The following is a 14,397-nucleotide window of genomic DNA, read 5'->3' as shown; positions in this document are numbered from 1 at the left end:
TAGTAAAAAAAATATTTAGATTTATTTTAAATTAAATAAAAAAAAATTCATGTTAATTTTTTGAGAATTTTCTCATTTAAATAATTATTTTGTCTTACTGATATTATTCCATGATTTTTTTTTCAAGAACAATTTAAGAAATTTCATAATAAATATTTTTTACTCATATATTTTTTTATTTTCATTAAATTAATTTCTCATAAAAATTTAAACTACTATAAAAATTTAAAAAAAATGAAAAATTTAATTATTTCAAGTTAAAAAGATTTTGTTTTTTTTTATTTTTTTTCCAATTTTATTTTTTTTTTTTCACTTATAATTTTATTTTTTTTGTAAATTTTTGAATTTTTATGTAATTATTTGAATTTTAATTTTTTTATTTTTTTTTTGAAAATTTTCTATTTAATTTATCTTTATTTAAAAAAAAATTCAACAATTTTTGATAATTTTTCTTAAATTTTTAAAATTACTTTTAAAATTTAATTTCAACTTTTGACCAAACTTTATCATTATTATCGCATCTCCATTCAATTTCTTATTTTTTTTTTAAATTCCTTCTTTCTATAATTGTAAAAATAATAATAACAACAATAATAATTGTCTTCCATTCATGATAAGTTCTACACCTTTCGAGTAACGAGAACACTTGCATGCTTATTATTTTTTTTCTCTTCTTCACATTTTCAACGGTTACCAGCTTAACTGCTGGAATTCTTCTCCTTCAATTTACCTTTGAAATTTTATTTAATAATTTTATGATAATCGAGCAACCTTAAAAAATATAAATTTTACACACTCCGCACTCATATTAAATTATATTTTAAATAATATTTTTTTTCTTCATTTTATTTTTTTTTAATAATAATTTTAATTAATATGAAAACGCGGGGAGTATTTCGTGTTTTGTTAATCGTTTTGAGCGCTCTTCTTGCGACTTATTTTGTTTATTTTTCATCGCGAGGGAATGCGTGATACCTTCATATTACGAATTTTATTGTTATATTTTAATAAATAATTTTTTTTTTTACATAAAATCAAGAATAAATTTAATTTCTTAGAAAATTGTTAACTTTTGATGGATGTGGGAAACGCATTGGTCACCTGTCAGAATTCCCGAGGACACGAAAGTCTCCATGGAAACTTGTACATGCACACGACACAACCACAAAAACGCCATGAATTTGGTTTTTTTTTAATAAAGGAGGAGTTTATTTTTTAAAAGCACGTAACCAACTACCGCAATTATTATTATCGTTGTCGTCGTGCATTTTTTCACAAAAAAAGTACATTTTTTACATAATAATAATAATAACTCTCCCGTGAATGCGAGTAGTATAGGTCATGTCGAAAGTCCACACTTGAGTAGAGAAACGGCAGCATGAAAAAAAAACCAAAGCAAAAAAAAAATTATAAATAAAAATTGTTCAACATGCAGCACTCCGATCCAATCCGATATATATAAACCGCAATTATAACGACACGATAATTTGATAATTACAATTTTATTTTATCAACGACGACGACGAGAAACCTTGCTTTTATTTAGCAACTCAACAAATTACAATACACTTGAAGTGTATTACATGTTATTAGTATTAAATTAACGGAACAATCAGAAACTTTTTTTTTCTTCTGTGGGTCTCGATACTGCCAACGGGTATACATTATCAAAATAATTATATCGAGTAATTACAGTGGATTTTTTTTTCGTGTGTGTGTGTTAAAAAAAATTGTACGAAAATTGTTTTATATGTAATTTTTGTACATTTTTAGCGATGAATGCATGCATTAACCACAAATAATTGCAGCGAGCGAGTGAATTTTTTAGTTCCAACCGCAATTAAAAACAAACAAAGTCTGTTTGTTAAAATATTTACCCCAGTTTTATCGATGGGTTTCGGTTTGTTTTGTTAATTTTTTTTTTTTTTTTTTTTTTTGCTAAAAAATATGTTAAAAATTGAACAGATAAGATAAAAATTAGCGCCATGTGACCATGGAATTTGATAAATTTTCACTTGTTTTAATTTTAAAAATAAAAAATATAAATTTAATTAAAAAATATAATTAATTAAATTAATAAATTAACAAAATATTTTTTAATTTATTAATTAATATTAAATAAATTAATTAATAAAAAAAAAAATAAATTTTAATTTAATTAAATTAAATAAAAATTTAAAAAATTAATTTAATAAATAAAAATTTGTTTAAATTTTAATTAAAATTAAAATTTTTAATAATTTTGCGAAAAATACTAAATTTTGAAGTTAATATTTTTTTTTTCTTTAAATGTGTTAGCTATTAGAAAAAATCGATTAATTATGATCGTTTGAAATTTAAATTAAAAAATAAATTTAAATAATTTTTTTTAAATAAAAATATTAATTTTTTACTTATATTGACATTCAAATTATATTAAGGGTATGTTAGAAAAATAGCGTTTTAGCCTTTTTTAAAAAATTTTTGGTCAAATTTTTTATTTTTAAAAAACTAAATAAAAAAAAACTAAAATTTAAAAATAATTAAATTTTAATAAAAATATTTAAATTTTGAAGTAATTCTGCTTAATTTTTTTTTAAAGTTTATTTTTAATTTAAATAAAATGTTAAAAAAAAATAAAATTTTTTTGAAATTTTATAATGTACCCCAGTTATTAATTTTATTTTTTTTAAGTTTATTTTTAATTTAAATAAAATGTTAAAAAATTATTTATTTAATTAATTTTTTATTTAATTATTATTATTTTTTTTTTTTTTTTTGATAAATTTTAATTCAATTTTTTTTATTTTTATTTTATTTATATTTTTTTTTATTTATTTTTTATTTTATTTTTTTTTTAATCAATACAAATACACAATTTTGCTTAAAAAATGTTCAAAACAAGCACTGATAAGATAAAAAGTTTGTCTGTTGATTAAAAATCACGAGTACAAAAGCACTCAAAATATTATTTTTCAAGCAAATATTTTGACACTAAACACCAATTTTTGGATCTCCAACTTTGAGTTGCTGATAAAATGAGTTCACAACCATGAAAAAATACAATCCAAGCACTAAAAAAAATTTTAAAAATTAATTTTTCAAATTAAAAACTTAAAAAAAATTAAACTTACGCCAACTAACAGAAACATAAATCGCGGTAAAAACATTCGTTGTTGCTAAAAATGATAAAATTGCGTTAATTAAGCCCAAAATCAGCACAATTCCATCCATCCACAAATAAGGAAGAAGCATCTTTGGGTTATTGAGAGTTGCTCCAACTAACAAAAAAATATTCAACAGCAGTTGGGCAACGTACAGGATCAAAATGAAGACTAAACTAGCAAATGCGGAGTTGTAATGGTAATCAGGATCATCAGTTTCCAAGTTTTTAAAGAGAGAAACTGCGCCGGCGATGCCAATTGCGGATCCAATGACGTAAATACAGCCAAGGGTAAGTGTTCCCATACGAAGATTGCATCCGCAGCAGCATGAGCTTTAATTATTTTTCAGGTTTTTACGGATTTTAATAGAATTTTTTTGATGAAAACTTACGGCAAAGTAGGAAATTTTGTGCAAATTCCCATTTTCAAGCAAAAATTTTTGATAATTTTTAAACAAATTTTTGATTTGAACTGATTTATAGTAAAAAATTAGACGTGCAAATCAGTTGTCAGTTATTATCTGTTACTGATAGAATTAAAAACAGCACAAAAAATTATCAAAAGATTATAAAAAGTATCTTTTTGTGTCATTTTGCTTTGAAATCATCAAACATTCGGATTATCCAAAAAAAAATATTTATAAAAATTTAACAATTTTTTGCATTTTAAACTACATTTTGTGCTCCAAGTCTCTCAATTTGCTGATAAAATGAATTAACAACCATAAAAAAGTAAACTCCAACCACTAAAAATTAAAAATTTAAAAAAAAAAAATAAAATTTTCATGGGAAAATTTCCAACTTACGCCAACTAAAAGTCGGAGCAATGGCAGTTATCCAGTTCACAATGAACGAAATAACAATATTTATAAAGTTCAGAACCAAAACGATCGCCGTAACCCACAAATAAGGCAGCAACATTCTTGATTTTTTCCGTTTCGCGGCAACTACGAGAACTATGCTCTGAAGTAATTGCAAAACTAACACAACAGTATTGAAAATCAAACTTCCAAAGAGAAAATTGTAATTTTCGTCATTTTTGTCAAGTGTTGAAGAGAAATCCAGCTCCAGCAAGTCCTAAAACAGAGTAGCTGATAAAAATCCATCCGAGAATCAAAACTCCTGTGCGAAGATGGCAGCCGCAGCAGCAAGAACTGAAAATTTTGTCAAATTTGGAACTTTAACTTAGAAATTAAGAAGAAAAGTTTACGAAAAACTTACGAAAGAGCGGGAAATTTTGTACAAAGACTCATTTTTAAACAAAAAATCAATTTTTCAGGTTGACTTTCGGCTTTAGACTGATCGAAAAATTGACAAACGGTATAAAAAGTCGTTATCTCAGGATGGATACAATTAAGATAATGAGATAATAAAAATGGCGAAGAAATTTTGTCGTTGATATAAAAAAAATGTTAAAATTAAATAAACCACGTGGTTCAAATGATCACATAGTGAATATTATCCGATTTCATCATTTCATCGAAAAAAAATATAGCATGAGATTTTTTGATGGTTTCTGTTAGTTAGACCTAAAATAGTCGAAAAAACCTAAATTTTAAATTCTGGGAAGAGCTTCAGTGTTTTTAGCATATTTTAGTTCGGTTTGGTATGTCATAGAGGTACTTGAAGACTCCCAAATCTACTAAAAAATTTTAAAAGCTCATTCCAGAATTTTAAATTTAGGTTTTTTCGACTATTTTAGGCCTAACTAACACAAACCATCAAAAAATCTCATGCTATATTTTTTTTCGATTTTTTGTTAATTTTCTGCTTTGAACTGATTTATATTTAATTAATTATGTGGATTAGTTATTATCTAATAGTATCAGTAGCTGATAAAATTTGCTCATGAAAATCTAAACATATTTATCTTTGGATTAAGTATCGGAAGATTACAAAAAAAAAATCTGATCACTTTTTGACAGTAGTTTTTAATTCATAAAACTTATTGAATTTTACGATACTATTTATTAGATTTATTTTTTATTTTTTTTGCACTTTAAACTCCTACATGATGTCCTCGTCCCTTAAGTTGTTGATAGAACGAATTAACAACCATGAAGAAGTACAATGAAAGAACTAAAAAAAAGTCAAAATTAAAGCTTCAATTTGAAATTTTAAAACATTTTCTTAAACTTACGCCATCCCAAACAAACTCCAATGGCAGTTGCCCAATTCGCAACGAATGCTAAAATTACATTCACGAGATTGATGATCAAAAGTATAGCATCAAGCCACAAATAAGGCAGCAGCAAATTTGGCTTATTTTGTGTCGCTCCAACCACAAGCAGAATGTTCAAAAGCAATTGCAAGACATAAATAACGACAATAAAGACCAAACTTCCGAAGAGAACTCCGTAATCTTTATCATTTTTATCAAGGGCAGCAAATAAACTTCCAGCTCCTGCAAGTCCCAAAGCAGATCCAATGATCAAAATCCATCCGAGAATAAGAGTTCCCGTACGAAGAGTGCAACCGCAACAGCAGGAGCTAAATTTAATTCCGATTAAATTACTTTGAATCACTCAGAGATTAACTCAACTTACGCAACAGTTGGTAATTTTGTGCAAATGCCCATTTTTTTGTTAAATTTTTTTAATAATTATCGTTGGATGTCGTTTTCAGTCGAATTTCGGTTACAAACTGATCGACGAAATTGACGAACGGTATATAAAACGAAGTTATCTTTCAATATCAGTTTAGATAACGAATGAGCTGAAGAGGGCTCAGACCGTTGATAAACAAAAAAACTAAAAATAAACATTTTGTAATCGATTTTTGTACAAAATATTTACTTTTTAATGATAAAGTGATTTTTTATGAATTATTTCACAGCTTAAACATGTCGTTTCCTGTAGTAAAGTTTGATGACTTTACAAAGTTGTTATCTGGATTCGGAGAAGTCGAAGCTACTTTGTGGGAATTTATGAATCAGCGAAGGCGTCATCAAGATTTGCGTTCGTTATCTTTTGCGATATTTTGTGGATTCGTAGTAGAAGCTTATTCATCGTGAGTAATTTTATCGACGTTTATTGTTTTTAATCAATTTTCGTTTCATCGACAGTCGATCGACAGTAGAAGGTTTTTAGTTCTTTCGAAAAGCTCCTGTTTGAAAGAAATAAAAATCACAGGATAGTTGCTTCTCTTTACGGATTGCAAAAGTAGTAGATTGATTCCTTTGAAGCGGTAAAATTGATCTCTTTAAAATTTAGAAGTTACAGTAACTCCTAAAGATCAATTTTACCCCTCAAAAGGAATCAATCTAATACTTTTTCAATCTGGAAAGAGAAGCAAGTATCCTGTGATTTTGATTTCTTAAACAGAAGCCTTTTGAAATAAATAAAAAACTTCTTCGGGCGACGAGACGAAAATTATCATTAATTATTCAAAATATTTTCACAAGAATTATCGATCAACAAAAAAGTTTCAGTATTCTATTCATTGTGATATCCTTAATTGTTAAAATCTGTGCCTTTTAGAGTCCGTTTAAAAGTTTATAAAATTATGTATGTAACTTAATTATAGCCATCTCATGTAAATTGATTTCGGAGGAATAAAACATTATTGTATTGTAACAAAAACGTTTCATATGGAACTACTGATCCCGGATTTAGGATGCCTTTATTTTTGGAAGGATTTCTTGCTCCTGAATTAATACATCAGATGGTTACAGATTAACAAATTCACGTAAGTTTATATTCATTGCGAAGAGCTGCAAACTATCAAACATATTTTCGAAATTTTTGAGCTCTTGATAGATCAAATTCACAACAATGAAACAGTACACTGAAAGAACTGAATCAGAAATCATCAGTAAACTTTTCAACTTCAATAAGATTCAAACTTACCCCAAGCTAAAGTCCAAATATCAAGAAAACTCCTGCAAATCACAAATAAGGCAGTACAAGGTTTCTTCGTTACTCCAACAATTAACAAAATGTTCAAGACAAATATTATATTAAGTACACAATTTTAAAGAACACTAAGTATTCGAGAATGGCATGTTCCATTCGTCGATCAAGGACATTTAAAATAACTCCAGCTTCCTATAGCAAAGCCAAAAATGTAAATCCTTCCGAGGATGAGAGTTTCTGTTCTCAAAGTACAACCAAAACAGCAGAATCTAAGTTTTAAAATATATCAAAGAGTTTATTTTAGGAATTTTCTTCAATTATGTGAGAACTCACGGAACAGTTGGAAATTTTGTACACATTTTAGAAGTGTTTTTAAGTCAAGTTTCAGTAGTGAACAGGATGAAAGTATAACAGGCCAAGTCTATTTGTAGTTTTTCTTAAATTTGTAGTTTTTCTTAAAAATCCGGCTTTGATAAGGTTGACTTCCGTAAAAATTCTCCATCCTGTTAGAAATTTATCTATTTCGTAACTTGAAGTTCATAGTAAGGATAAATAAAACTACAAAGTATCAATTAAAAGTTACAATTTAAAAAAAACTAATTTCTTTTCTATCTTAATAAATTTTTAAAATTAACTTATCTAAAACTTTTTCAATTTTTTTATTTTTAATTTTTTTAAATTTTTTTCTTTTTTTTTCAATTATACTAAAAAAATTATTCTTTATAATTTAGCTTACTCATAATGAGAAATTTGTTAAAGTCACAAAAACTGAAATTGATAAAAAAATACTTGGTGATTTTTCTTGAGCCTTGAGTAATACAAAAACTCAGATAAAACCATTCCGTTATTAGAGCCACGCGCTCATGAGTAATTTTATCATCATTTATTGATTATAAAACGACGATTTCATGCCATCTACATTAAATGTATAAATAACAATAAAAACTCGTAAAAAATTTTAAAGCATATAATTGATCTGTCAAAAATTAAGTTTTCTGACACTTTGAATTGATATTTTCTTTCATATCATCGTCATCTACCTCGTCAGCTTCTCATTTTTTATAGCACTATGATAATGATCATCAAAATATCGTTTTTTTTGTGTTGTTTGATCGAAAGATGAGAAAAGGAAAAAAAAGTTAATGCATCATTTATTTAAACATTAATAACAATAATAATGATATAATTTTCCTTTCAATCCACACGCGTTTTGTCTTTATTTATGATGATTTTGATGGCTTGCACGTCAATTTTTTACGTTTTGACGGAAGATGATCTTGCGGCGTGCGCTCGAACATTTTATTTATTAATATAAATGATTTTCGTGACAACGATCCAAATTATTGGGTGATTATTGTTAGGAGCGATCGCAAGGTGTGTGTTGTCTTTCGTTTATCGCACCTGTAAAACGCACATCGATGTCACGAGAGAGATGTGTATGAACAAATCACCAGGCGGTCTATCGATACATGACAATTGTACCTGCGTTAATAATAATAGTATTAAACGACTCGAACGATTATCCTTATTAAAGAATTAGAGAAAAAGCTGGAATGGAATAGATTAAATTCTTTTTTTTTTGTTCAATTTAATGTAAAAGGTATTTCTGATGACTTTTGTCACTTATCCAGGAAAAGTATTCAACAAATGGTGAAAGGAAATTGATTTTGTTTGTGTTTTTGTTACCATTCAATAATTATAATCGGCTTAAGACATTAGCATCCCTCGGTGCGAGAAATTATACGAAAAAGGCAGAATGGAAGGATTTGTTTGAACAACAAAAAAAAAGAGGGAGGTAAGTTTGATATATGCAAATTTTTGGTAATCTTTTAAAAAAATGAATTTTTAGTACAAAAATTTGTAAAAATCCATTTTTAGTACAAAAAATTTTTAGTTTCACAAATACTTCTTTTCAAGCTTTTGATATTCAAATTTGCAATAATTTGTCAGATAAAATACTAAAACTTCACTAAAAAATTTTAGTACTCAAGTTTTTGAAGATTTAATTTTTAGTACTAAAATTTTTGAAAATTAATTTTTTAGAACTAAAATTTTTAAAAATTAATTTTTTAGTACTAAAATTTTTAAAAACTAATTTTTAGTACTAAATTTAAATATTAACTGTTAAAATTTGTAACAATTACAGTTTTTTGTTTAAAGTTGAATTTTTAATATAAATTTTTTAATCTTAACCTTTTTAACACAATTGTAAAAATAGAAAAATTTATCGAAATTTAAATTTTTAGTACAAGTATTTTTAGTACTTAATTTTTGCCAAAAACATTTTTAGTACTAAAATTTAAGAAAAACAAATATTTTACTCACAAAATTGTCTAAAAAATATTTTTTTAACAATTTTCGAATTTAAATTATTTCCTATAAAAAGAAACAGTTAAAGTAAGGTATACCGAGGTAAACGTCAAAGCCTTCTTTAAATAATAACTTTTGACATTTCAAATTTGAATAAAATCATAAAACGTCAAAAATTTCTCTTCTCAAACAAATTATTTGACCCTTAACACTTTGCTTCAAACATTTTAATGGCGATCCTCTGTCTAACGAGAAACTCCACGCATTTAAATTAATTTTTTCAAAAAATTCTTCACATGTCAAATTCCTTTTCATTTCAATATCCATACATATTTTTTATCCAAAACAGAAATAATAACGAAATAAAGGATGACTCACTAATTTTAACCAATACTCATCAAAAAGCTTCAACAATACCTACAATAAAAAAAATATTGTTGAGATGTTAAAGGAATTTGCATTCATCCAAATATACATAACTTACGTGGCTGCCTGTTCAAATATATGCTCATTGGCATTTTTCTTTATAACATGTTAAATAAATCAATAGCATTAACGAACTTCGCGCTTTGAGTCACAAGAAAAAAAAATTGGAATGTTAAACGATTTTTAACACTTTTTGCTTACAACTCAAAATTTTGTGTGATGGATTTTCATTAAGTTTTGACGTTCAGTTCCTGTCTTACTTTGAGTTCAGAGACAATCTACAATTGAATCGAGATGGAATTGATAAAAAAATAAATAATAAAGAGAAAAAAATCCATCAATTTATCTGCATATCTGTGCCTCTGATGTGGTTTAAAGGCAACTTTTAGATGTATCTAAAGCGAAGCAGAAAAGGAAAAAAATAAAGAATATTTTAAGCTGATTAAGTGCAAATGATAACCAGACAGAGATCTACACACTCGGTGCATCGTATGTAGAAAAGGTAGGTAGTTATTCCAAGAAATTAATAATAATATTCGTTTTATTCCTTTTTTCGTTTTATTTTTTTTTTTCGAATCTGTATTTCATTCCTCTTTACCTTCCTCCATACAGCATACAGTATTCAATACTGAAATACAACAAAGATGAATATTGATTGGATTCTCATCATCATCATCATCTGCATCTCCATTTGCGTTCCTTTTATTTTAATATCTTTCAATTCACTCGACCGACATGGCATCACTAAACGAGGCGACATTGTATTAGTTTTTAATCTTTTTTTTTTTCATCTGTCTCTCTTTTCAGATACTTGCATCTTTTCCGCATCGCTTCATTGTAAATGTTTGCTGCAAAGTCATAAAAAGGCACATGATGCGTTTTTGGTCCTAAACTCAAAAATAAAAAAAAATCATAAAGAAGATATTTTGTAACAACAAACAAACCACAAAAATTTTTATGATTGATACAAAGTCATAAAAAAAAGACATAACTGACTTTCGACACAAGTCTGTTGTTGTTCCAAAACTCGTAAAAAAATCAAATAAAAGGACAAAAAAGCCATCTTCTTCTTCTCGGAGATCCGCCCTGTAATTTACGCCATCCAAAAACTATGTTGCAATATTTTGTTTTACGACTTCCAGTTGCTTCTCGATATATTCATATAAAATTTTATAGCTTTTCATTTTGTTTTTTTTTTTTTTTTTTTTTTTTTGAAGTTAAACGCCGGACAGTATTTAGCAGTTAAACAGCAAAACAAAAGGAAAAGTCGTAAAATTGATCTACCACCGCTGCTTAACAACCAATTTTTAGGTAATAAAATTATTTTCTGAGTACTTGTTTTAATTTTTTCATTTTTAAGGAAATAGATAAAAACTTGAAGTTATGCAAAATGGATCATGTAAGCGCATTTTATTTAATTTAATGTTCTATTAAACATTTAAATCTTTGGTAAGTAATTTTATGTCTAATATTATTTATACTAATTTTTTTTAATCTTTTCAGGATGAAGAATTGAGAAAAAAATTTAACTGTTCATAATTCACTATATTTTCAAAGAGTTTTCTCAAAGATAAAAGAATCTATAAAAGCACTTATAAAAAAAAGAACTATGGAAAAGACCCAACAGATGATTGTTCTCATCAAGAAAAACAACAGTATTCTTAAATGTTTCCTTAAAAGTATTCCTACTACTGATATGCGAAGTTCTTCTTCTATAAAAATTAATTTAGAGGAATCAAGCGCACTTATTCAACAGTGATCATATTAATTATTGTGACATCCACAAATTTCACACATGGAGTTCGAATAAACGCAAACTAATGAAAGTTTGGATTAACTCAACTTCAGACAATGAAATTGATTCTTCAAACCCATATAATTGGGAGACTTAAACACAAATTACAAGATTAGTAGATGGTAGATATTTGAATTCGTGATTTTCAGACACCTCTTACAATTAGAAGTAAAACTTACTTAAAATTGACTTAAAGAAAAAATCTCTTTTAAACATTCTCAGTTTAAAATTTTAATTAAATTTAATTTTCTGAGTATTTTTCTATTAAAATTAGACCCAACTCACAAAATATTTCATTAATTTTGAATGTTCAGTACTAACAGACAGACATCATTAAAACCTCATATTTTAATTCAAAACGCATTTAAAAAAAATAGATAAAAACATGTTGAAAAAGTCATAAAACAATAAAAATATTATGATTATTTGTGGTTTTCTGCACCATTTGACGCCATATCACAAATCTCAAAGTAAAGCCCAAAAACAAATCAGCATCCGGTAACAAAAATTTCCCTTAAACAACAACAACTCAAAAGGTCAACAATTCCTTTTACAAAAATTTCATTCATTCAATTTAAAAAAAAAAGTACACAACAAGAAAAGAAGAAATATTACACAATAAATTTCACTGATTTTCAATTGAAATGAGCTCTGAAATAGTTTATGATGATTTAAATTTTCACTTTTGGACAGTCTTCACACAAACGCACACCTTCCTGCTGTTGCTGCTCGCCATATCGGGCGACTGTCACAACGGAATTTGCATAATAATATATTTCTAAATATATGTCTTCTTATATATATTCTTGTGCGAAGCGAGTTAAAAAAAAATAATAAATTGTGAGAAAAAATTGATTCAACATGGTTAATCATACATATATAGAGACGTCGTTCGTCGTCGTCGTCGTCGTCGTGAAGGTTGAGATTTTTTTTGCTTGTCTTTTTTTTTGTATTTAAAACTTACTTACTTCAATAATAATAATAAAGTTAATAATAATATAAATATTATAATAAGCGAACAACGAAAAAAAAAATTGAGAGAGGCACATCACAAAATATAAATTACTTTTTGCACAATCCTTAGAAGAGCAGACCAGCATTTAAATCCAGCGAGTAGAGGACACATAAGCAAGCAATAATAATACGAAACACAACAAAAAAAAAGTTGTATATTTATTTTTACTTCAAGTCACATTGAATGTAATTTAAGACATCATATTTTAGAATTATCTGCATGCAACAGGCGAACGTTTGTCTGTGTGTGCGATTATTATTAGCCATATACGATGCACGGGGAAAAAAATACGCAAGTTCATCTACTTACAACACACGACAGATTTCTAGAGGAATAATAATAATAATAACAATAATATTAACATAAGCAAGGAAAATGCGAAGCGTTAAATATAATTACATTTAACACATACTACTGGCTCTCTCGCTGTTGTCGTCGTTATTATTATTATTATTAGTATTACCGTTGTTGGCAAGACATATTTTATTTAAGATGTCGTCTTCTTGTTTATTTAATTTTTATTCTAAAATAAATATATGCGACAATGATGAGTTGACTTTTGCATGTTTGTTTGTTTGTTTGACTTTTTTTTTCGTGTGTATGTGAGTCAAGTGACAACAATATGATGATAGGATCGTGTTACTATCCAGCCTTGGTTGGTATGCACTGTACTGCGAGAAAGTACGTGATAATTCTCTAATTTTTCCAACTAAAATTATGATTACAGTTTAGAGAAAGAGACAGAGATAATTTTTGCTCAAGCAGCAATTGTGTAAATGTGACAACCGACATGTGATTCGTGCAATTTTCCAGAAAATTTGTGCCGATATCAGTTGGAGTGTGTGTGGTAGGGGAGGATCAAAAATTAGATGTAATTTTTGTTGGATTTTTATCTATTTTTGGGTCTAATTATTTGAAAAATTTTATTCTATCAACTTGAAAAATAAAAAAATAATATATGAAATTTTTAACAAAAATGATTTTATTTGCAAAATTGAAAAAAAAAAGTTTATTAACTTACAAAAATTGAAAAAAAATATTTTTTGAAAAAATTGATTTTTTTAGTACTTGACTTTTTAGAGTTCTTAAATTGAAATTTCCTACAAAAAAAAATTATTTTTCAAAAAAAAAAATTTATTAAAAATAATAAAAAATTTTAGAAATTATTATTTAAATTTTTACTCATTTTTTAAATTTATTGTAAAATAATAAAATAAATTATTTAATTAAAATATAATTAATAAATAAATATAATAAAATTAAATAATTTATTAAATTAATTAAATAAATATAATTAAAAACAAATATTAATAAATATTTTAAAAAATAATTTTGATTTCTTTTTCATTATTTTTTAATTTAAATTATAAAATATATATTTTTGAAAAAATTTAAAAATTAAATTTATCCTCAGAAATAATTTTTAAGACTTTTTTTAAAATTTATTTTTATTTATTTATTTTTATTTTATTTATTTATTTTATTTTTTTATTTTATTTTTTTTTATTTTATTTTTATTTTTTTTTTAATATTTTTTTTTTGAATAGAAATTAGTTAAAAATTAAAAAAAAATAAAAAAAATAAGAATTTTTTGAAAATTACAAAATTAACTTCTAAATCGATAACCAACATGAAATTTATCGCCCCCTAACCCTTTTGCAAAAACATCTAAATTAATCATATTATCTATCTCATCTAACACAAAAGTATCCAAATGTTGCACATATTGCACAAAACCAACCAAATCGCATACCAAAATGCAATAATCAAATCGAAAAATTATATCTAGGCAAATTTATCTCTCCATGCACACAAATCACGTACAAACGCGCAAGCAAATGAGCCAAACACGGAC

At 26.0% G+C, this 14,397-nt stretch overlaps 1 protein-coding gene across 1 annotated transcript; it reads right to left on the bottom strand.

Annotated features, from left to right (window-relative positions):
- Positions 1 to 4,977: 4,977 nt before the first annotated feature.
- On the bottom strand, positions 4,978 to 5,786 carry LOC134834853 (uncharacterized). The gene is made up of 3 exons (XM_063849647.1): positions 5,689 to 5,786; positions 5,283 to 5,632; positions 4,978 to 5,221 (listed from the first exon to the last, which is right to left on the bottom strand). The coding sequence occupies exons 1-3, from the start codon at positions 5,718 to 5,720 to the stop codon at positions 5,142 to 5,144; spliced, it is 462 nt and encodes a 153-aa protein (XP_063705717.1). The 5' UTR covers positions 5,721 to 5,786; the 3' UTR covers positions 4,978 to 5,141.
- Between the last annotated feature and the right edge of the window lie 8,611 nt (positions 5,787 to 14,397).

This window comes from Culicoides brevitarsis, chromosome 3, assembly GCF_036172545.1.
Source record: "Culicoides brevitarsis isolate CSIRO-B50_1 chromosome 3, AGI_CSIRO_Cbre_v1, whole genome shotgun sequence".
In the NCBI taxonomy this organism is placed as follows: domain Eukaryota; kingdom Metazoa; phylum Arthropoda; class Insecta; order Diptera; family Ceratopogonidae; genus Culicoides; species Culicoides brevitarsis.
This window is presented reverse-complemented; position numbering and strand designations above follow the sequence as displayed.

Coding starts and splice junctions, on each gene's coding strand:
- LOC134834853 (XM_063849647.1), bottom strand. CDS start 5,720: ATGGGCATTTGCACAAAATTACCAACTGTTGC. Junction 5,633..5,688: donor ACAAAATTACCAACTGTTGC/GTAAGTTGAGTT, acceptor AATTAAATTTAG/CTCCTGCTGTTGCGGTTGCA. Junction 5,222..5,282: donor TGGAGTTTGTTTGGGATGGC/GTAAGTTTAAGA, acceptor ACTTTTTTTTAG/TTCTTTCATTGTACTTCTTC.